The following is a 23,114-nucleotide window of genomic DNA, read 5'->3' on the forward strand; positions in this document are numbered from 1 at the left end:
CTGCACTGTGCTTTGTCACTTGTCCATTATGTTTTTCTTTTTTTTCTGGAAATGTCTTCCATGTGCTGCAGAGACTTGAGGGCTCAATTTGCAACTTTCTAGATCAGCTAATCTTCAGCATTGTCTCACAGGTGATACCTGGACCCCACAGTAAAGCATGGCTGGCCTGTAACTTCCCTAATGCACTGGCCACTACGTTAATCGCCACCCCTCAGTACACTCTGTGCAACATTGATGGGAGCTGCAGAGTGCTTTACATTTTTATGGCCGTGGATAACAATATGTTGGTGCCCTGTCTGTAAAGACTCCTGGGGAGGTTTGCATGCTGAAAGGTTTATGTTGTGAAAACCTACTACTCAAAATTCAATGTGCATTGAGGACCACACCAGCAGAAGAAGTAAGTTTGGGCCTTTTGACCCTTATTTGAGGGAGGGCCCAAATGTGTGTGCTTTACTACTCCTTTGGGGGTCTGTAAAGTTTGCTAGCTGCAGCACATTTAAATGAAAAAAATAATAAACCTGCACTCTAATTCCAAGGTACCCCCTTTATGTAGTACTAGGATATTGCATGCAGCCAGTACAACCCAGTGGAGCCTGGTATATGAAAACTAAACAAAAAGCTGTGCAAAGCACTCCTCTCTCACTTGAGGATGAGGCATGGCCTCAAAAATGCCTCATTGCCATGGAGACCGTGTAATGCTGTGTGTGCCTGGGAGTTGGTGTTGTGCCTTTCTAAAAGCGTAATTTCTCCAGTAGCTTCCCCTCTGTGTGTGGGTGGCAGTGCGGCTTTCCTCCAGCGGTGCTGTATCTTTTAGTGATCCTGACTCCCTTACTTTCCGGTCTCTGGCCAATAGTTGGAACGTACACCCATCCATTCAGGACCCCCCTCCTCATGGATACATCGTTTTCAGTAGTTCAATGTAAGTAGATACATTTTAATAAAAGCCTTTTTATACTGTTCATTGGAGTTTTTTCCTCCTTTCATTGAAACCTGGATGGTGAGGCTGCATTCTCTGAAGATCAGATCCTGACTTAGGCATGTTGGGCTATGCTGCAGCAGCTTCCAACAGTTTCTAATATATATTGGACACAAAGTGTTTATGTGGCTATTACATGTGGACATGTGGGTTTGTTTTATACACATGTGTGGACTTCCACACAATGCAGCTTTCCACGTGGGATCCCTTAGTTAACTAATTATTTACTATATAACACATGGTTTAGGGCAAGAAAGGAAGTTATAAATTCAAGGATTCTACTGATCAGCAGTTGCAATCCCGCCTTAAATCCCAGTTTTGCATGCTCGGCGCTCCTCCAGTTGGTAGGGTGAGTCCTTGGGGGTCCCTGTTATCTCTCTCTCTGCTTATAGGTACCCTGAGCCTTGAAGGGATCATTTAGTGGTGCCTAAAGATTGTTTTTGTACTGCAAGGTCTTCTCCCCCACTGACCCCCCTCATGGAGGTGGCAGTTCCCTCGGAACTCAAGCTTCCCATGGTTGCACTGATGGCGGTCTTGCAGTCCCTAGTATCCCAGGTGGAAGTGGCATGTGGGCAAAGGCCCAGGAGAAAGTGTCTCCCGCCTTCCCCTGCTCAGTCTGTCTCATCTGATTCTGAGCTTGATGCCGCCATGGACACAGCCCATCCAGGAGGACTTAATATCACACCCCCAGATGCATCTGATAGTGAGAATGATTCCTGGTCGTAGCAGCAAATAAAAAAAGCGCTGGTAGACACACTTATCACTGGTACGCATACGTCACCTCGTACTCCGTGTGCCTTACTTTGACAGGTTTTCCTATAAGGAATGGGAACAACCAAAATTATCCTTTGTGGTCCCCAAACGTTTTGCTGTACGTTACCCTGGGGAGTCACTTTTAAAAAAGCAACCATGATCTCAGTAATGGAATCCCAGTCCTTTAAGGACCCGGCTGACAGGAAAGCGGAGGCTGGGGCATGCAGCATGCTTCCTATGGCTGGTTCGGTATTGCGGCCAGTCTTTGCCTCAGCCCTGGGGTCTCAGACCCAAACTGAATGGGCCAAGTTTTTGCGCCAGGGCGTGGGGGGTGAGCAGGTCCCTGCTGCTTATGTTGATTTAGTGGACCAGTTGGTCCATGGGCTGCAGTTTATTTGTGATGCAGCTATAGATACAGCTCCTGTGCTGTCCATACTTTGTTTTAGTGGTGATGATTAGGTGTGTGTTGTGGCTTAAGAATTGGTCCGCAGACCAAACCTCTAAGAAAGCTCTCATTGATCTGCAATCACTTGTTTGGGGCTACCCTGGATGACCTCATTAAGGGTATCATGGGGGAAGAGTACTTTCCTGCCACAGTCAAGGAAAGGGGAGATGTCTCGCCGCGGACAGGGACCCTCCTTCTTAGCCCATAAAAAATTATTTTGTGCTCCTGGGAGACGGAGAATAAAGGAAATGGATCTTTTGAATCTTCCCCGGGAGGTTCCAAGCAACCTTGGTCTGGTATGCCTAGAGCTAGCTTCCCCTGACCAGCAGACAAGACTCCTTCAGCATGAAGGTGTGCCCTCACCCATTATTGAGGGGGGGGGGACACCTTTGCTGGGTTCCGGCCCCATGGAATTCTTTAGTGAGCGTCAAGGAGATCTGTGAAATATTTTTCTTGGGGGTAATGTTTGAACTACCTAAGGTCCCCCCTATTCCTGTCCAGAGAATTGAATTACCTATCTCTGATTTTGATTCTGAGCAGGGTGGTCCTTCCTCTGGACAAATTTCAGGAACCATAGGCCGTGATTCACCGGCTGCTGTCAAACAGATAGTTCTCTCTCCCGATTTTCATTCAGGGTCTGAGTCTGGTAGTATCCACCTTCAAGACAGTTCTGTTTGCACAATCCTACATGCAGCTCCTTTAGTAGGTTCAGCTCCACAGGAGGATACCGAAGTTCATGGCGAGATCACGGATTCCTCTGGCAGACGCTGCAGGCATCCAACGGACACGGTGAGGCCAGTATCATCCTCGGCTCAGGCTTCTTCCGCAGTTCCTCTGAGGAATCAAGAGCGAGGATCGTTCAATCATCCTGGTGGCCGTAAACATCCCTTGGGGGCTTCCTCTCAGAGAAGACCAGTCGTCCTAAGGGCTAATCTACCATCCTGCTTTACAGTCGCTGGTTTTATTGGCTTAGCTATTGAAAGCCAGCTACTGAGCTATAGAGGTTTATCTGGATCAGTGATCCCTACTATGGTGAAGGCGAGGAAGTCGTCTTCCGGCAAGATATACCATTGTACATGGAAAACCGTACATTTCTTGGTGTGAGTTGATTGGCGCTCATCCTTGATTCTTTTCTGTGCCTCGGATCTTAACCTTTGTTCAACGGGGCATTGTTCAGAAGTTGGCCTTGAGTACCATCAAGGGCCAGGTGTCTGCCTTGGCAATCTTCTTTCAGCGACCCCTAGCCATGCACTCTTTAGTTTGTACAGGGGGTTCGACATGTGGCTCCACCTGTATGGTCTCTTTGGCTGCCATGGGTTTTAAGTTTAGTGTTTTCCATTCTTCAGAAACCTCTATTTGAGAATATTTGGGAGATTTCCTTGTCTGCATTATCCCATAAGGTGACATTCTAGGTGGCTATTACCTTGGCTCGAGGGGTATCGAAATTGGCGCCATTATCCTGTCTCAGTCCCTATTTGGGGGTCCATAGGGATGAAGTGGTTCTTCATCCCTGTCCATCATTCCTGCCCAAAGTTGTCTCTGACTTCCATTTGAATGAGGACATTGTGTTGCTTGCCTTGTGTCCCAAGCCGGCTCATCCCAAGGAATTTGCTTTGCATACCTTGGATGTGGTTTGTGCAATTTGGGCAGACATGGGAGTAAGTCACACATGTGCAAGTCACAAGCAAGTCTCAAGTCTTAACCTTCAAGTCTCAAGCAAGTCCCAAGTTACTGTGGTGAAATGAAAGCAAGTCAAGTTGAGTCCCTGCTAGAAGTCAAGCAAGTCAAGTCTTTTATTTTGGTCAAGTCACAAATCAAGTCAAAATACTGATCTAGGGGGCGTGTCCGGCTGGGAACCAAGATGGCCGCGTAGTGCTTTAGCTCCCGCCGACCTCGGATCAGTAGCGGCACAAACAGCTTCCCCAGGGATCTTTGAGACCCGAACTAGCGGTGACCCGATCCCCCTGGCACCGGGGGAGATGTCGCGGAAAAGAAAAGATGGCTCGCGGCCGCAAAAGCTGACTGCTTTCTTCACGCAGCAGACCCCGGGAAGAAGGCAAGATGGCACCGGCTCCTCCACGCCGGAGGCTTCCCGCTCACGCGGCAGTCCGCAGCAGCCCTCACCATCGGCATCCAGGGAGCCAGCGACGGGAGTGAATCTCACCCTCAGCTCCACACCGCAGTCAGGCAGCCCAGCTAAGGCTCGGTTCCGGCTGGACGACCGCAACTCTGGGCCGGAGGTGAGTCCTGGGAGCAACCCTGGGGATGACACTAGGGATCTCCCTGAAGATATAATGGCGTTCCCCACTAACAACCAGCCAGTTATAGACACTGTTCTGAAGGACATGCTGGTGTCACTACGAAGCTCTCTACAGACAGATCTGGCAGCTTACATGCATAAGTTTAATACAGACTTACAAACAGTGAATACCAGGGTGGACCATGTGGAGACCAAGATGGGGGAATTTGCCACCACGATCAACGACCTTGTAGACGCCCATGACCGCAGGGATGAAGAGATGGAGTGGGTTAAGGCGAAATTGGCTGATATCGAGGACAGATCGAGGCGCAATAACCTCAAAATCCGCGGGGTCCCCGAATCAGTGTCCCAGGACAATCTCCGTGAATACGCCACAGAGCTTTTTAAAACCATCATACCGGGAATTGCTGACCTTGATGTGACCATTGATAGGATCCACCGCCTGCCCAAGCCCTCGTACTTACCCAAAATACTGATCTACCCCAATTTTCACGTTTAAATCAGTTAAGTCAGTGGTCAGGAAAGGTTTTTTTTTTTCAACATTAACAAAACTGCTTAGTGCTTTTTTCTTGGCATATTAAAGCAACACTTTGAATGCCCAAACAGCTCAAAAACCTTTGTCCAGTCATGTTTCAACACCACAGTCACTAAAAACATGTTAAGTATTTCCATTGTTAAACAGCCAGTGTCCTAAAAATCAGAACACACTGAGGAGTTTTAAGTGACTGTGGTGTCAGAAACATAACAGGCAATTTTGTTTTAACACATCTTGAGAAAATGCAAATATTTAATAACTTAAAGTAATTTCCAGTCATATGTCAAGTCAAAGTCAAGTCTCAAGTCATGAATACCAAGTCAAAGTCAAGTCGAGTCTTTTATTAATTTTAGTCAAGCAAGTCTCAAGTCCTCAAACTGGTGACTTAAGTCAAGTCATGTGTCTCGAGTCCCCCACCTCTGGATTTGGGTGTGCGATTCGGGTGTACCTGGCAGCTACTGAGTCCTTTCGGAGGTCAGACTCGCTTTTGTGGTTACGGACAGACCAAGAAAAGGGCAGGCTGCTTCTTAAACTACCATCTCCAGATGGATCAGACAGACGGTGTCTCACGCTGAGTGCTTCTTGGGCCTTCCATCATCAGGCACCAATATCGCAAGTTTGCAAGGCAGCCACTTGGTTGTCAGTACATACCTTCACAAAATTCTATAAGATAGATACTTTGGCATCTGCAGATGCTTCTTTTGGCTGCAAAGTTGTGCAGGCTGCTGTTTAAGAGGGGCTGTTCCCTCTTGAGGGGTGTTTTTCTTTAAACTTTTTTTTTTTTTTTTTCAGAAGGGGCTCCGGTGTCCTGGGTAAGGGCACTTATGTTTAGCCTTAGGTTATTTTCCCCACCACCCATTTTCCTTTTGGCACTGCTTTTGGACATCCTAGTAGTTACGATTTATGGAGCGCTGTGTTCATCGATGAAGGAAAGAGAAAATGGGATTTCTGTACTCACCGTAAAATCCATTTCTTTGAGTTCATCGACGGACACAGCACCCACCCCGCTATGGAGTTCTGATACTGATTACCTATAGAAGAGAGGGGGGTTATATACCAAGCTGAGGATGGCCCATGGGCGTAGCCAGGTGTTTTTTGTTCTGCCTAGTCCTACTTCTGAAGGAGGCAATATAACCCAGTAGTTATGATTTATGGAGTGCTGTGTCCATCGATGAACTCTGAGAAATGGATTTTACGGTAAGTATAAAAAATCCCTTTTTGTTTTCTTTTTACGGGCCACCAAGCAGACATTTGTAAAGGTCAGGAAACTATCACCTCTAAATTACCAGAAGTATTGAAAAATATACAGGCACTGTGGTTAACAAAAAATGACCACCATCCTTTGTGATGCTCCTTTTTTAATTTATGAGGGTTTGATACCTGTGGATTGAATGCACCCACTCAAATTACCTTCTGTTAGCCTTGTATGGACAGCAATTGTGGTTGAGCCACTAGTGTGGCATGGGGCGCGATTGCATGGCTTTATTATCTCTATGTCTCCCTCTTGTTTTTTCTTCTATCACTGGACAACATTTTTAATATTATGCAAGTATAAACAGCCTCTTCTACAGTTTACTTATACCGTTGCCAAGGTTTCTTGTCATCTACTCCCCCCAAAAAATATATTCATTTTGACAGTGTTCAATGGCTTCTATTGAATGCTTTCCTCTATACTCATACAGTGTTTTTACTCTAAATATGTGACACTAATGTATCTATTTTACTGTTGGCCCATTGCTAGTGAACTTGTATAATGTATGTTGACTACTATGTCGAGCATTGTTTGTCCTTGTTATCTCGCACTGTAATAGAAAGATTCCTATGAAAGTAATTGCTTCCTCAGTCAGAATCCGAAAACTTGCTTCTTAAATGGATGATAAAAGGTGGATGACCTAGCATTAGTATATTATACCGATTCCAGGGACAACTCTCCACGTCCTAATATATCATATTTGTAAAAAGGAAAAAGGAGGGACAGGGCATACCCCTAATGGAAAGAACAGGACATTGTAGGAAGCGATGTTGTCACCAAGATGAGCACATACACGTATGTTTTGTAAAATATAACTTTTATTGTATAAACCTGAATAAAAGCGGTCTACAATTTAGACATAAAAAGGTGTACAAATCCATAGAACCAGCTTCAGCTGTTACACATATCCAGTGTTTGCAGAATAACAATAAGGTCCAACACGTTTCGTAGAACGCTTTCTCTGCTTCTTCAGGGAACTTATGTGCATCTACATTCTTACAAGATTTGAAAAGAGGAAAAACATATTATACATCAAAATTTCATTAAAAATAAACTCTTATTGTTCACCAACAAATAAGTATCTCTGCTCACCATTTTTTCCAAAGTAAACTGTTAACAAGGTGTATGGCCAGATATAATACTTTTTTCCTTGCTTGTATGAGTTGTGCCGTAGTGTGGTCTAAGGCATTAAAGTGCGGAGTGCATTGGTGGTAACTGAAATTATAGGATGTGAGACAAATTTCTTTCAGTTTATCAGAATTATCAGTTTTATCAGAATTTGCCATAATTGTATTTGCTATCAGGCTTATTAATTTCTGCCTCTGTCTTGTAGATCATGATGTGTTCTATGTATGGCATTTGTAAGGCAAAGAACATTGATCTACGCTTCAAGACTATTGTTACAGCATACAAGCAGCTTACCAACACAAACCAAGAGGTAAATGGTTTTCTTGTTTAAATATTTGCATGAAATGAGCTCACCATACACAAATTGTGTTAGAAATGTGCCAGTCTGTTTCATTAAAGTCATACCTCCTAATATGTTACAACCTCTTCTGACTCAAGCAACTCTTTTTTGAACAAAAGTAATAGTCAACACTTTATGGATAGAGCATAATGATTTTACTTGTATGAGAAGATCTCTTTGACCTGTCGTGGGGGCTATGCTGTGTGTGCACTTTTTACTTGAATTTTAACTCCCTAATCTGATCAATTGTCTTAGGTCTTGACCAGGTGGTTCTCATGACTCTCAAAATCAGACTGTGCTTGGTCAGAATAACACCTTGCAGATTTAGCAGGCTTTTCTCTGCATTTGGACTAGAGAAAAATGAACAATCATTTAAAGACTTGCATCCAGTCAATAAAGTATTTCTATTTTGTACTATATATTGTCTTATTGTGAAACGTTTTGTATCAGATGTGGATATTTCCACTGCATAAGGTTATGCAGCTGTAAATCTCTTCACCAAAGCTGGCTTGGAAGTAAAAAGCCACTCAGGCACATAAAGTACACTGGCACATATCATCTACTTAACCAAGCTTTACCAAAGCTGATGAAGCAACAGTAATATTTTAATCATACAGTACATGACACAGGAGTTTATTCTTAGATCATGGGTGATATGCCACCTTCAGGCAATTGGACACTGGCAAAGGCTTTGCTGGGATCCACCTTACCATGTACCCATATAACACCACCCTCTCCGTGAGTGTCCTTGGATGATGAACTACTTACCTTGTACCAATATTTTTTTTTCTAGTTTTCCTCTTTTCTTCAACTGACACTGACTGCCTATTCCCTTATGGCTCACTAGCAGTTTCTGAATCGGCTATCCTTGATTTCTTGGGAACTAAACCCAGACCCCCAACAGCAGAGTTGGCATGTAGTGTTTGCTTCGGGCATTGGTTTCAGTGTTCGGTGCTCACCTTGGTTCATTGTGCTATGAATGAATCAGCCACAGGTTGCTATAAAGGTCCAGGGCCATGGTCCATCTCTATGGCAACCAGACCCTGTAGACACCTTGAGGGGTATGCCCACAGTGATGGGTGAAGCCAGGACAAGACCAGCAATGTGGATAAGGTAAAACAGGGTTTCCCTGTAACCTTACATACCAGTTCCTGGCTTGTTGGATTATTACCTGGATATGTAGTAAAATGTTGTTTGTTCTACAAGACCTACCACAGTTGCCAAGCACAGAAGCTGTCTGAAAGGCATGGGTTATGGTTTAATCTACACTCATAAGTGTATCCGCCCTGACCGTCTTGCTTACTTGCCCTTACTGGTAACATTAATTTAATGTTTACCTAAAAAAAATTGGGGGTCTTTTCTTCTAACTCACTACCAGAAGTTCCTCTCTGGCTAGTGGTGTAATGCACATTAGACTCCTAACTGTACACTTCTGGCTGCCATTTCTGCTGACAATGAAAGCTGATCATTTGCAGTTTCACCTGTTGCCTGATATCTCAGAGACACAGCCACAGGAACACAGTACCTGGGATATTATGATTTCTACATACCTGACACACTAAACTCACTCAATCCAAGTTAATTCCGGGAGTACCCCACAGGGGAATATCCTCACTTAGCAAGCCATTTACTTGGCAATGACAGATTACAGACTCTCGGGAGCGCATGGTGCAAACAGCAGAGATTCTGGCCCTAAGGAATCCTCAAGTAACTCTGTGGCTGATTGCTGTTCCCTTGTTCCCACACAAGGTCGTCCACAGACATCCCCCTGATTCGGGCTTCCTCACAGATGAAAAACATGCGGTCTATCAGACTAAAGCGCAATCAGCATGAGCAAACACCTATAAACTCTCTTCTGCCTGACCCCCCACATTAAACTTTAAAGTCTGAACTACTTAGTTCACTTTTATTTGCAGAATATTAGGGGAATGCTGACTTTTTAGCAGAGACTGCGGATATTTCACCTCTTGATTTTCATAAAGTTACTACTTCAAAAAACACCATACCAACAGTAACGTTTGGAGGTGGGAACATGGTGTGGGGCTGTTTTTCAGCATACGGTACTGGCAAACTTCATGTCGTTGAAGGAAGGATGAATGGAAAAATGTACCTAGACATTCTTGATAAAAATCCGCTGCTATCTACCAGGATGATGAAGATGAAATTGGTTGGACATTTCAGCAAGACAATGATCCCAAACTCAAAGCCAAGGAAACTCTCAGTTGGTTTCAAAGAGAGAAAATAAAGCTGCTAGAATGGCTGGCCCAGCCAATCTCCTAACTTGAATTCAATAGAAAATCTATGGAAAGAACTAAAGATCAGAGTTTATAGAAGGGGTCCACGAAATTTTGTACCAAGTTCAGTTAGTGTGTTCAATACTTTTTCCTTGTGTCATGCTGTTTTATTACACACAACTTCATTTTCTAACTTCTTTGTTTTGGTTTCTTTGTACGTTTGGTTTGCATGGGTTGTTACCGGCGTGGTGAAAATTTCACGTCAATAGCACCTTTTTAGAAATCTATTTACCTAGAAAAATTGTGACGTGTTCAATACTGTTTTTACCCGCTGTATATATACTGGTAGGTAGATCCCAGCAAAGCTTTAGCCAGTGTCCAATCACTTTAAGTTAGCAACATATTACCCATGGTCTTAGAATTAACTCCTGTGTTCTGTATTGTACTCCAAGATATGAAACTTGTAGGTATGTCAAAAGTTCATTTTTGTATTGATCCCGTATTAGTGATAACAGAGACCAAATTAAAAGTGTATTGAATATTACAACATTGTGTTGCGAGCAGTATGTATTAGCCCACAAAAATTCTAACAAGACTTTTCCACACCAATCAATCTCAAAGATTTTGGTTTGCCAGACTGCCCATGAGGTTGAAGGAGTTGTAAAGTCCGTTTTTTTTTTATCTTTAATGCATTAGGATAAAAAGCCTTCTATGTGTAGCAGCCGCCCCAGAACCCCCTAATACTTATCTGAGCCCCATCTCTATCGAGCGATGTCCGCAAGTCTCTCGGCCATCCGGGACTTTCCATCCTGATTTGCTGAGACACAGCAGTGGCTCCTGCTGCTGTTATTCAAAGTCAGTTTGCCAATCAGGAGAGTAAGCGGGCAGGGCCGAACAGCAGCTACGTGAGTGAATGGACACACGGAGCTGCAGTTTGGCTCGGGTGCCCCCATAGCAAGCTGCTTGCTGTGGGGGACACTCGACAGGAGGAAGGGGCAAGAAGTAGCGAAGAGGTACCCGAGAAGAGGAGGATCCGGGCTGCTTTGTGCAAAACCACTGCAGAGAAGGAGGCAAGTATAACCTGTTTGTTATTTAAAAAAAGAAAAACACAAGAATTTACAATTACTTTAAATGAGTGCAGAGTCTTACAATGGAAATACTTATTATCCCTAGATAAGATTTCCTTACTTTATATTTAAAATCCAGTCAAGGAATGAAAGCTAATAGGGCTAGCATTTACTATCTGATCAGTCAACTCCATACACCTTCACAGTCCAAGTTTATAAGCTGATGACATTTTTTGCATTGCAAATAGTGGATGTAAAATAGAATATGGATGACTGTCAATAGATATAAGCAGCATTTTATTTGTATAAAATAATTTGTTTAATTTTTTTTTTAGACATTCAAACATGTTTTAATTCGAGATGGAAGGCATGACTCTATAATCGTATTCTACAACTTGGTCTTTATGCAAAAATTAAAAAGTAATATCCTACAATATGCTTCTACAAGGGTGAGAATTTTATTTATTATATACAGGTCTGTTTTTAATATCTGTTAATTTAAAGATGATCTCCATGTTTCATTTAACTTTAAATAGTTAATTTCGACCAAGCTGGTCCAAATGAACTATATACCTCACTAATAGTTGCAGTTGTGATTGGCTGAGGTGGAGTTTGGGATGTCATCAGCCAGCCTCTCCACCTCAGTTAAGCAGAGGAAGCTTTGTATTTATTCAGAGAATAAAAAAACTCTCTATGAAAGGCTAAACGCCACTCAGCCCAACTCGATTCTGTTCCGGGAGAGGGACAGGAAGTTCTTGTCCCGCTAAGTTATGACAGCGCTGTTTACTATATGTAGCTGAGGCTACATACAGTTTATACAGCACATACAGCTGTTAATGAAGTAAAGAGTGTGTTGGGATCAGCTTGGTCCAAAAGAACAATTTAAAGTGGTTCTTCACCCTAGGAACAAAAAATTGAAAATCAGCAGCTACTTTTACTGTAGCTGCTGGTTTTTACAAAAAGGATACCTACCTGTCCAAGGATCCAACGCTGTCTTCACTTGAGCCAGTAATTCACTGGTCTTCTGTCTCTGCGCCAGCATGTTCACTATGTGCAGCCAGATGTGACTCCTTTCGGCTTCACAGCCAGCTGCCCACTGCTCATGCGTGAGCTACCCTGCCCTTTATGCATGGTCCTGAAGCCTTTTGGGACATGCCTTTTTGGTAGATCCACTGCGGCAATCTGACCAGAAGTGGGAGCCAGTACCTGTCAAAACCAGGTATCTGCTCCCTCCCAAAACAAAACTGTCCAAAATTAGTGGGGGGAGGCAGGAAAGCGGAACTTCCCCTTTTGGGTGAAGTTTCTGAAACAGTGGAGATCAGCTTTAAGTTTTATCTAATGCATTTATGATATGAGCTAATTCCTCAGGAATGTGCAGTAGTAACTGAAAGATTTTTGTTTACTGTAATGTTCTCATAAGCCTTACATCCCTGTTAGGCAAGAGGATGGGACGTGAATGGGGACAATGTGCTCCTCGTGATAAGTCGCTCACAGTGGAAAGTCCCAGTCAAGATAGCATTTATTCCTAGGATATACTGTATGTGTGAAGTCTAACCACAAATTAAATTTATAGTTTCCTTATATACTTTTAAAGAGTTTGGGAAAACAGTCACCAGCAGTGATACCAAGTGTAATATTTTATATTATCATTTTATATTTATTTTGGGTTTCTAAACCAATAATGTTGGCTAGACCCAACATCTGATCTAGGCAATCTAAGAAGATTCAGGTTATAAACAGTTGATAGTTTAACAGGAGAGCTAATTAGTTGTTGAAACAAAGTATTCAAAATGGTCTGGACAGATGCGTTTGTAGTTAAACTCTGGAATGCAATTGATAATCACCTTATATTGGCTTCAACTATGAATATTTAAAACGTGCAAATCTGTTACTAAACAACATCACAGATGTAGCTCATAATTCTGCTGAAAAATCAGTTACATCATTGCTTCTGTTCAGAAAAAGCACCTTCAGCTGGGCATCGCACCTGTTGTAGGTGGGTGTGTCGCATCTGTTTTTCTCACTGTGCTGCTGTGAGAAACCTTAATTCCCATCATGCCACTGAAATTGCAGTGGAGGGGCATAACAGACGAAGACTCCTGGCCTGCCATTCTCAGAGTAAAGGCATGGGAGATGAGACAAACCAGGAATCCCCTGGCCTGTTAATCAGACCTCTCAATTGGCCCACTACAGCAAGTAGAGATGTAGTGCCTTCACCCCTCGCTAAAAATACAATTACAGTGAGGAAGTGACCAAGACCAGTGGCCACTCCAGTATTTTAAAATACATGTGAGGGGGGAAAGAGACCTCGAATTATAGAAACAAAGAATACCACTACATTCTACCACTATATTCTGAATAAGTAGGAGAACACATTCATTAAAGGTAAGAAGGTAGCAAAAAAGACATTGAGAGAGTTTTTTACCCAGAGTTCAGCTTTTAATATATGCCTCTAATCTCAAGCATTTTTGTGTTTGTTGTAACTTTTAATTTCTCATGTTTTTTGTTTTTAAGCCTCCCACTTTGTCGCCAATTCCTCAAATACCACGAAGTCCTTACAGATTTGCAAACTCTCCTTTAAGAATTCCTGGTGGAAATAACATCTATGTCTCTCCTTTAAAAAGCCCTTACAAGTCATCAGATGGACTGCTGTCTCCAACAAAAATGACGCCAAGGACTAGGTCTGTTATGGAAAGATCTTTCATGCTGGCCCACATGCTTGCGTTGAAACATTCCAGCATGAAACCTAGATAGTTTTCAGCTATTGATTTGGTGAAGCCAGATTAGGTGGTCATAAAATACTTATGGATATAGCAGTATAGTCATTGGCAAGTGGCTCATTTGACACAGTACTAACTCTATCAGGGGAGATTTACTAAAACTGGACCACTCAGAATCTGATGCAAATGTGCATGGTAGTCAATCAGCTTGTTCATTTAAGCTTTGACAAAAAAAAATAAAACTGGAAACTGATTGGCTTTTATGGCACCTGTTTTGAACATGGTATATGTAGGAGGCGCAATATTCGATTCAATTGCTTATGCTGTATGTTTATATAATTACATTACATGAACATTTAGTACATCTGGAATTACCATTACATCAGTAACTGAGCTTAACTTAAGCTTGACCATAATTGTCTACAATAAAGTTATCATAGCTGCTGAAATAAAACTAAAAATGTACACTAAACATTGTGCTCATGTATTTAGATTTGTGCCTCAAATGTAAAAAGCAAAATGAAAAAGGTCTAAAGTCGCAGGGATTTTAGAATGTACAATAATAGGAGTGTGAATAGAGCAGTGCATGGTTATCAGATGACATTCTGGCCATTTTTTGATGGATTGAAGATTACCCACTAATGAACACGGTCAACCAGACAGCAGTCCTCAGAGGGAGAACAGTAATCGGGCAGGTTGTCCTGACCTGTCTTGATCACTATTATTTCCTATGTGATAACATAGCATCTAGCTGTGCTACTCTTCTTCTTGTCCCCTCCATGTGCCTGCCTTGAGCTGACATACATATAAACATGCATGTAGCGTACATGTAAATGGATGGTCAAGTCTATGACAGGGTAGCACCAGTTTCCAGAGTTCACATGGCGTCTTCAGGGTTGTTATTTACTCCTGAACCTATTAGCACCTTTGGAATTTAGGAAATCCTGTTCCTACATCCTTCTGGGAGGCCCTGGAAAGCCTTGCTAAATTGGCAATTAAAAAAAAAAAAAAAAAGAGAGAGATTTGTACAGACTAGACTGTTGGATGTTAAGTAATTTGATACTAATGTTTCTACATTTTCACTAAAACCTGTTTTTCTTTGTTTCTTTCCAGAATCTTAGTATCCATTGGTGAATCGTTCGGAGTAAGTTTTAATTGTGCAATTGTGAATATGAATTCAGTGTATTTTCAGAGAAAATTTGACTGGATATACTAGCTCAATAATGTTAGCCTCACCTCAACACTAAATGTATTTGTATTTGGCCTAATTACTGGTATGTCTTTTTTTTTTTTTCTCTCCATTCATTCATGAAATCTCCCAAATCTGTGGAGAAATCTCACATTTGGCAGTTGGTAAACGTGTCTTCTGTTTTAACAACTGTAAAATTTGGGGGTTTTCCTTACTTTCTGTTCCTGAGACAGGGGCCAACATGATAAATAATGAGGGTGGATTTCCCCAGCAGTGACACAGCAAGAAAACCTTACAGAGGTTCTAAAACTTTTATACTGTATACAATACTATTATGCTTTTATTTTTTTCACATTTACGTATTTACAGGCAGACCAAAATGCCCCGCAAAAGTGACAGAGGTTAGGATAAACCATACCTTTTTTTTTTTTACACTGTCTACAGGTAGTCCAGTACCACTGTCACTTTTCATCAACAGGTTGGCCTGCATGTAAATACAGAATGTAAATACAGAGAAAAATATGAAGGCATGTGAACTAAAAAAGGGAATGAATTCACTGATTGCTATTAGATTTATAACTGTATACAACTATCAGAAAACAATATTTTTCGAGAATGTCATCTTTCTAAACATTTGACAGATTTTCTCACAGAAGCAGTTTGCTTTGCATACTATATATATTAATGGACTTCATATCTTATTACTGAAATTCATACATACTTATGTGAGCTTTTAGGTGCAAAGCAATTAAAACGATCTCAAATTGTGGAAGCCCTGCCCAAAAAAATGCAGGTAGACAGCCTAGTGACCAGTTTTGACTGTGGGGGTCTCAGCAGCTGATGTTTTTCTCAGGACTGACTCATGCTTGTGGCTTTTGTGTGTACAACCTTATAGGCAGAGGAAAGACTGCTGCTTCACGTCAAAGCTGCCCCTAGAGTGATGATCTGATAACTAATGGAGGAATAATCAAGCAACAGAAGAGGTTCAGAAAACAAAGATCCACGGAGTATATGAAGCAGAGAGATGCAGGCACTGCAGCCTTCACTGTAGCAGGGAGAGCAGTATGAAATACAGTAGTGACCTCAAATTTCAATACAAAGCTTGGGGCTAATAGTCATAGCAGGCATACAGTGCTTAAGGGCCTTACACACGGGCAAATAGTGTGTACTAGACTTTTCATAACCGTTGGATTATACTGCCTACCGCAGGAGTAGAACACTAGGCAGAAAAAAAAAGTCTGGCTATGTCCATGGGAAGTCCCAGGGGGTATACTTCCTCGCTCTGCTATAGGCAGTTGTCCCTCCTCTCCCCCTGGAGTGTTTTGGGGTGAACGTGGTTCCCCTGTTTCCCTTTTTCATCTGTCCACCATCCTGGGGTGGGAGCAGGGCACTATGCTTCCAATAGAGGTTGGGGGGGGGGGGTGCGCCACCGGACAATCGACTGTGCGGGGGTGGGATGTACCTAGTGGGGGCTCCTACCAGGGCCCCCTGTTATGCCTGGGTCTGTCCTTGAGGCCTGTGTGTTTCTATGCACGGTGGCCATGTTTGTGTAGTCCGACGGCCATTTTGCGGTGGTTTGCCATTGAAAATCGAAGCGGCCATGACAGTGAAGCCGTTTAGGTGGCAATTTCAGCGGTAAGACCCCCCCTCATTCCCTGGGGCTGACTCCTGGATTCTCTTTCACTTCCTGTTCACCGCACGTGGAGTGCAGATTTTCCTGGTGGCTGCAGGTGCCTGTTTCTGCTGAGTGGTGAGTCTGGTGGGGTTCTCTCCCTCTCTGCTGAGGATCTGATAGTGACGATGAGTCTTTCACGTCTGCAACCGTGCACGTAATAGCGCTGGTGGAAGCACTGATTGTATCTGCATGAGACCTTGAAGATGGAGGACGCAGCTGCGACAGAGGCGCAGGTTCCCTTTGGCCCTTACAGGCCATCTAGAGCAGCAAAGAGGTTTCCTTTCCACGCCTATTTTTCAAAATTGTCGCTAAAGAGTGGAACAACCAAAGTGCCCCCTTGGGGTCCCTAAACTAGGCGTTACCCCTATGAGGAGTCCCTTCTTAAGAAGTGGACTGTTCCACCGGTGGTGGACCCCCCGGTTTTCAGATTGAACAAGGCAACCTTGATTCCTGTTGAAAAGCCCCTGGCCTTTGAGGATCTGGCTGACAAGAAGACGGAGGCTGTGGTCCGCAATATATACACGCTGGCTGGTACAGCACTGAGGCCAGTATTCGTTGCCCTGGTGTCTCAAACTCTGACCGAGTGGGCTAAGCTTTTACGCTGTGACCTGGAGGGAGAACAGCTCCCCCCTGCCTTTGCTGAGCTGGTGGACCAGCTAGTCCAGGGGCTGCAGTTTACCTGTGATGCCTCTTTGGATGTAGCTCCCCTAGTAGCGCAGCTTTCTGTTTCGGCAGTGGTCCGTCGGCGTGTCTTTTGGCTCAAATGCTGGTCTGCGGACCGGACTTCTAAAAAGGGCTTGACTGATCTTCCCTTTCAAGGAGATCACCTGTTTGGAGCTACCCTGGATGACATCATAAAAGGTTTCTCATAGGGGAGGAGTAACTTTCTTCTGCAGGCTACTAAGGGCAATTAACCGCGTCGTAGACGTGGGCCTTCCTTCTCGGCTCATTCAAAGTTTTTTTTGTCCCCTAGGGTCGACTAAAAAGGGCTCAAAGCCTTTCAAGTTTGTGGCGTTACCCTTCTGTCTCGCCTCTGCTCCTTGGGTCATCACAAAGGTTTTAGCACCGGTGCTAGCTTTGTTACGCCAACGGGGGATCACAGTGCTGGGCTACTTGGATGATCTCCTTCTGCGAGCGGAGTCTTCTACTGCTCTAGTGGAAAACCTAAAGATCACAATACAAACTCTGCGGGAGTTTGGCTGGATTCTGAATTTTCAGAAGTCTGATCTAGTTCCGTCCGCAAAGCTGGATTATCTGGGCCTGACCCTGAACTCGACTTTAGCCAGAGTTCTCCTTCCTCTGGCCAAACTTCAGAAATTGCAAGCTGTCCAGCAGATGGTCATCCCTCCAGACTTACAAGCAGATGCTGGGCCTGATGGTGTCTATCTTTGAGGCGGTTCCGTCTGCACAGTTCCCTGAAAAAGGAGATTCTGGCCAAATGGGACAAGACTCCGCAGTCTCTGGACAATCGGATCCGGCTGAGTCGGGGAACGAAGGAGTCCCTGATATTATGGCTTTGTTCTCCGGGGCTACGGCTGGGCAAATCCTTCCTCCCCTTGTAGTGGACAGCGGTCACCACGGATGCCAGCTTGTCCAGCTGGGGAGGCGTCCTCGGCAAGCATTCTGCTCCGGGTATCTGGACACCAGAAGAGTTCAGACTACTGATCAATGTCTTGGAACTCTGAGCGATCAGACTGTGTCTGGACCATTGGACGGCTCGTCTTCAGGGTTGTCCAGTGCGCATTCAATCGAAACAATGCCATGGCTGTGGCTTTTGTCAATCACCAAGGGGGCACAAGAACTGTCCTGGCGGCTCTGGAGGTAGCCGGCATTCTAAGGGGAGCAGAACGGTTCGTTCCAGCCCGCTCAGCCGTACACATTTCGGGGGTAGAAAACTGGCAGGCGGATCACCTCAGTGGGCATGCGTTGGACCAAGGGGAGTGGTCCCTTCATCCGGAGGTATTTCATCAGTTGTGTCTCCGGTGGGACATCCCCAAAGTGGATCTGTTGTCGTCTTGGCTCAACAGAAAGGTGCAGAGGTTTTTGGCTTGGTCAAGGGATCCTCTGGCGAACGCCACAGATGCACTGGTGGGGGGGTCCAATATTATCTGATTTACGCCTTCCTTCCTCCGGTTCTGCCAAGACTTCTACATAGGATCAAGGCAGAAAGAATTCTGGCCATCTTAATGGCTTTGGACTGGCCATGCTGGGCTTGGTACGCCGATCTGGTGCGGCTGGTCACTGATGTTCCTTGGAAGCTTCCTCTCGGGGAGCATCTTGGCTGTTGAACGCCTGGTGCTGAAGGATAGAGGTTTAGCTGAGTCGCTGATTCCTACACTGTTAAAAACTAGGAAATCTACTTCCAGGAAGATCTACCATCGTACGTGGATGACATACATTGCGTGGAGTGAGTCTCTTGGGGTTCATCCTCGCTCCTTCTCGGTGGCTCGGATCTTGACCTTCCTTCAATGGTGGGACGGAAATTGGCCTGGAGTACCATCAAAGGCCAGGTGTCTGCTTTGGTAGTCTTCTTCCAACGACCTTTGGCCACACACTCCCTGGTGCGTACCTTTCTTCAGGGTGTCCGACTTTTGGTTCCTCCAGTGCGGTCTCTGTTGCCGCCTTGGGACCTCAATTTGGTGCTTTCTACCCTCCAGAAGCCTCCGTTTGAGAATCTTTGGGAGATTCCCCTGCTTACAATGTCCCAGGAGGTGACCTTTTTGGTGGCTATCCCCTCTGCGAGCAGAGTGTCGGAACTGGCGGCATTATCCTGTCGTTCACCTTACCTGGTGATTCACAGAGACAAGGTGTGGTGCTTCGCCCCTGTCCGTCATCCCTTCCAAAGGTTGTCTCTGATTTTCATTTGAACTAAGACATTGTGTTGCCTTCCCTGTGTCCAAGGCCTAAACATCTGAAGGAAATTGCCTTTCATGCCTTGGATTTGGTCAAGGGCAACTAGGGTGTACCTGGCAGCTATGGAGTCTTTCAGGAAGTCAGACTCACTATTTGCGTGCTCACAGGTGTACCCCGTAAAGGGTTGTCTGCTTCCTTTGTGACCATTTCCAGATGGATCAGACAGACAGTGGTTCAGGCCTACTCCATCAATGTTCAGGTTCCTCCTTTCCCTATTAAGGCGCACTCTACTTGGGCGCTTAGTGCCTCCTGGGCCTTCCGTCATCAGGCGTCAGTGACGCAGGTTTGCAAGGCGGCCACCTGGTCGTCAGTGCACACTTTCACAAAATGTTATAAAGCGCATGTGTTGGCATCTGCAGATACTTCTTTTGCCTGCAAGGTTTTGCAGGCTGCTGTTGAGAGGACTTAACCTCTTTGAGGGTGTATTGTTTTTTTCAGGTGAGCTCCTGTTGCCTGGTTGGCTACTGTTTAGAAAAAATGGGGATAAAGGGTATTAGGGATAATAATCCCCCAGAAAAGTGGACTGGAGGAAATGTTGTCCCAAATTTTACACATACCAAGCGGCCACTTTCAGACCGGGGAGCCTCCGCAACCTTAAACAATAATGCATGAAAACAAAAAAATTGGGGATTATAGACAATCACCTTGAAATAGGCTACAAAAATGAAGGCTCAACTGGTTAACAACTGCAAAAAGACAATTTTTATTGGTAGCACATTCAAAACTTACTGTTTAGCCTTGGGAATTTTTTTTGCTGTTCCCACCCCTCATGTTTAACACTGCTTTAGGGTGTCCCAACAGTTATGAAGATGAGAAGCTGTGTCCATCAGTGAACTAAAAAGAGAAAATGGGATTTTTGACTTACCGTAAAATCCATTTCTCTGATGTTCATTGACGGACACAGCACCCACCCCTCTGTGGTGTTGTAATTCTTCTGACACTGCTTGTAACTAAACTGAGTGCCTATAGCAGAGAAAGGGAATATACCCTCTGGAACTGCCCATGGGCATAGCCAGGCTTTTTTTCTGCCTAGTGTCCTACTCCTGTAGAGTGCAGTATAACCCAACGTTTATGGAGATCAGAAGCTGTGTCCATCAATGAACATCAGAGAAATGGATTTTACAGTAAGTCAAAAATCCAATTTTTTCAGAGTACTGCTTGGGCACAGGTGAGTGTTTTTTTTTTATTTTCTATAATATAGCAAATCTTTATTTTTGCACTTTAAGAGAACCCAATATGTTGTCCTGATTTTACATATTTCTTTGCATTGTATTCATACACTTTCTTATAGCTAATTGGTCAGTGTTTTTCTGTTTGTCCCATGAATGTGCTTCTAGTTAGTACTGACATCATAACTTAGTGATATTTTCCTGCTTGCACTTGTTTTCAATATAAACAATTTTTTTTTTTTTTTTTAGTCTTCAGAGAAATTTCAGAAAATTAACCAAATGCTGAGCAGCGCTGAACGCCCTGCAAAGAGGACTGCACAAGACGGCACAGCCCCAAAACCTCTAAAGAAGCTACGATTTGATGACCATGATGAGGCCGATGGAAGGTATGATATATAACTTTATAAATATGTTTTAAAAAGAAATCGTATGCTTGCATTTATAACTTTATTGAAGAGCGTGTTGATTTCTTATTGCTACAAAGAAAAGGCTCCTGGTAACCTTTGTGAACAGATAGTTATCACTTCACTACAACCAAGAAACCTAAGTAGGAAGGGGTAAATAACTGTGTTTTTCAGGAAACAAAAATAGTAATTGTACCACTCAGGACACAGGCTGGATATTCACAGACCCTGGGTTATAGGTTGGTTCCTTCAGATGACTGGACACTGGCAAGCTTTTGAGAACATACTCCCTGGGCCCCCCCCCCCCACTGTAACCCTTCAGTTTTTTGCTAGCATCCTAAGGTGATGGACTTTCTTACGGAGAAATCACTCTTAGGCTCCATGTACACGGGACGTTGTTAAAAGTCCCTTTGAATGCTGGAATTTTTAGGACGTTTGAAACGTCCGTTCGGTCGCGTTTGTACCCGCATTTAGCGGGCGTTTGCGTTTAGAACCGTTCCTAGAGGTCAAAAAAATGTTTCCACTTTAAAATGGAAAAACGCGAACGCTTAACGCGGGTCATCGCGTTCGGTCGAGTTCGGACGCGTTTTTGCGTTTGAAACGCCGGGAAACACACGTTTGAACGCAAATAATTGCATTCTAAAAAAAGTCCCTGAACGCAACTGCCTGCAAATGACTGTAAACGACCTGGTGTACATGGACAGATAAGATAAAATGTAGATGGGTTCAGGGGCTTCTAAAAAAAAACGCCCAGCTGCTCCTAAACGGCCATTTCCAGCGTCCCGTGGACATGGAGCCTTAGTGTCTCTTGTTTATCTTTGGATTCTTCAGTCAACTGTTCACTGTCTTCCAATATACCAATGGAAGTATCCAGAATGTTGCAACCTAAGTAAAATCTTGGCAGCCAAACCCGGACCCCACACTTTGGGAACTTCCTGTAATGATGCTTCGGACACTGGACCTGCATGGGTGCTCACCTCAACACTAAACATTCTGGAATGCATGTGTTTTGCTGCAGTGTGGTGTACAGGCCCAGGGCTGTGGTCCATTCCTATGGAACCCAGACACTGAAGACCCTGTACTGAGTCTGACTGTTACTAAAAACCAGGGCTATGTTTGGAATGTATTCACTTTACAGTGTAAACTTTTCAAACTTGGCATTAACTCAGAACTTAGTCTTAGTGGATGAGCAGGTGTGTTTGTCATCCTGCTCCTTACACCATAGGTTGCACACTTTACCACCACTTCTGTCTAGAGCTAGTATAAGGTACTCCGGTACTTTCCCCTGCCCCTTTGCAACAAGGACTTCACTACAAGACAGTCTTCACCCGGGTTGCTGTGTACTCCTTCTCAGACAAGCTAACCCTGTATTCTGCACCCTAGTCCATGATTACCCCAGAGAAGAATACCCTCACCGGTAGCTAAGGCGAAACCAGGCTTAAGGGAGCAATGGCAAAAACCTCAGGTGTATATGAACTCTGCTGAAGGCCTGCACAACTCTCAACCACAGAGTGACTGTACTTCCCTTCCACCGTAGCAGGACCCAGTTTTAACACCGGTCTCTGCATCCAATTCTAATTCTATTTTAGGCACGCAACAGGCAGCCTACCTGACCAAAGCAGATTGTTCTTCAACTATGTCACAATTTCTCTGCCCATCTACAGGCACAGAAAAAAAATTGCCTAAAATATTTGGCAAAAGTAAGCTTGCCCCCAAAAAATAGTGACCAATTCTGAAAGGCCAAGAACAATGTGCAGAAAGAGCAACAAACCACATCTGTCAGCCCAGTAAAACTCACCACAAAAAACACAAATTAAATAACTCGCCCATAAAAAACTGGCTAATTTAGAAAAGACAAGAGTAGTGTATAGTAGCCCATGGCAACAAATTAGGTCTTAGAAAACATTTTGCAAAATGTAGTAATTTCTAAAGAACTTATGGACAATCATTAGTACATGCTTAGAAAAAATATTTGCCTCAAAAAAACTGTTCCTCTATTATTTGGGGACAATATTGTTGGATTGGAAGTTACTCATCCTGTTCTTGTTTTCCGT

General features: G+C 43.9%; 1 protein-coding gene across 1 annotated transcript in view; it reads left to right on the top strand.

Moving 5' to 3' along the window:
* The window catches only part of RB1 (RB transcriptional corepressor 1), a 328,442-nt gene that overhangs the window by 278,909 nt on the left and 26,419 nt on the right, over window positions 1-23,114 (top strand). Inside the window, exons 21-25 of the mRNA XM_082244844.1 lie at window positions 7,555-7,659; window positions 11,326-11,439; window positions 13,505-13,671; window positions 14,824-14,854; window positions 20,906-21,042. Of these exons, the coding sequence (XP_082100970.1) occupies window positions 7,555-7,659; window positions 11,326-11,439; window positions 13,505-13,671; window positions 14,824-14,854; window positions 20,906-21,042 (554 nt within the window). The remainder of the gene's footprint in view (window positions 1-7,554; window positions 7,660-11,325; window positions 11,440-13,504; window positions 13,672-14,823; window positions 14,855-20,905; window positions 21,043-23,114) is intronic.

The sequence above is a fragment of the Pelophylax lessonae genome (genome assembly GCF_965119305.1).
Source record: "Pelophylax lessonae genome assembly, chromosome: 2".
Taxonomy (NCBI): Eukaryota; Metazoa; Chordata; class Amphibia; order Anura; family Ranidae; genus Pelophylax; species Pelophylax lessonae.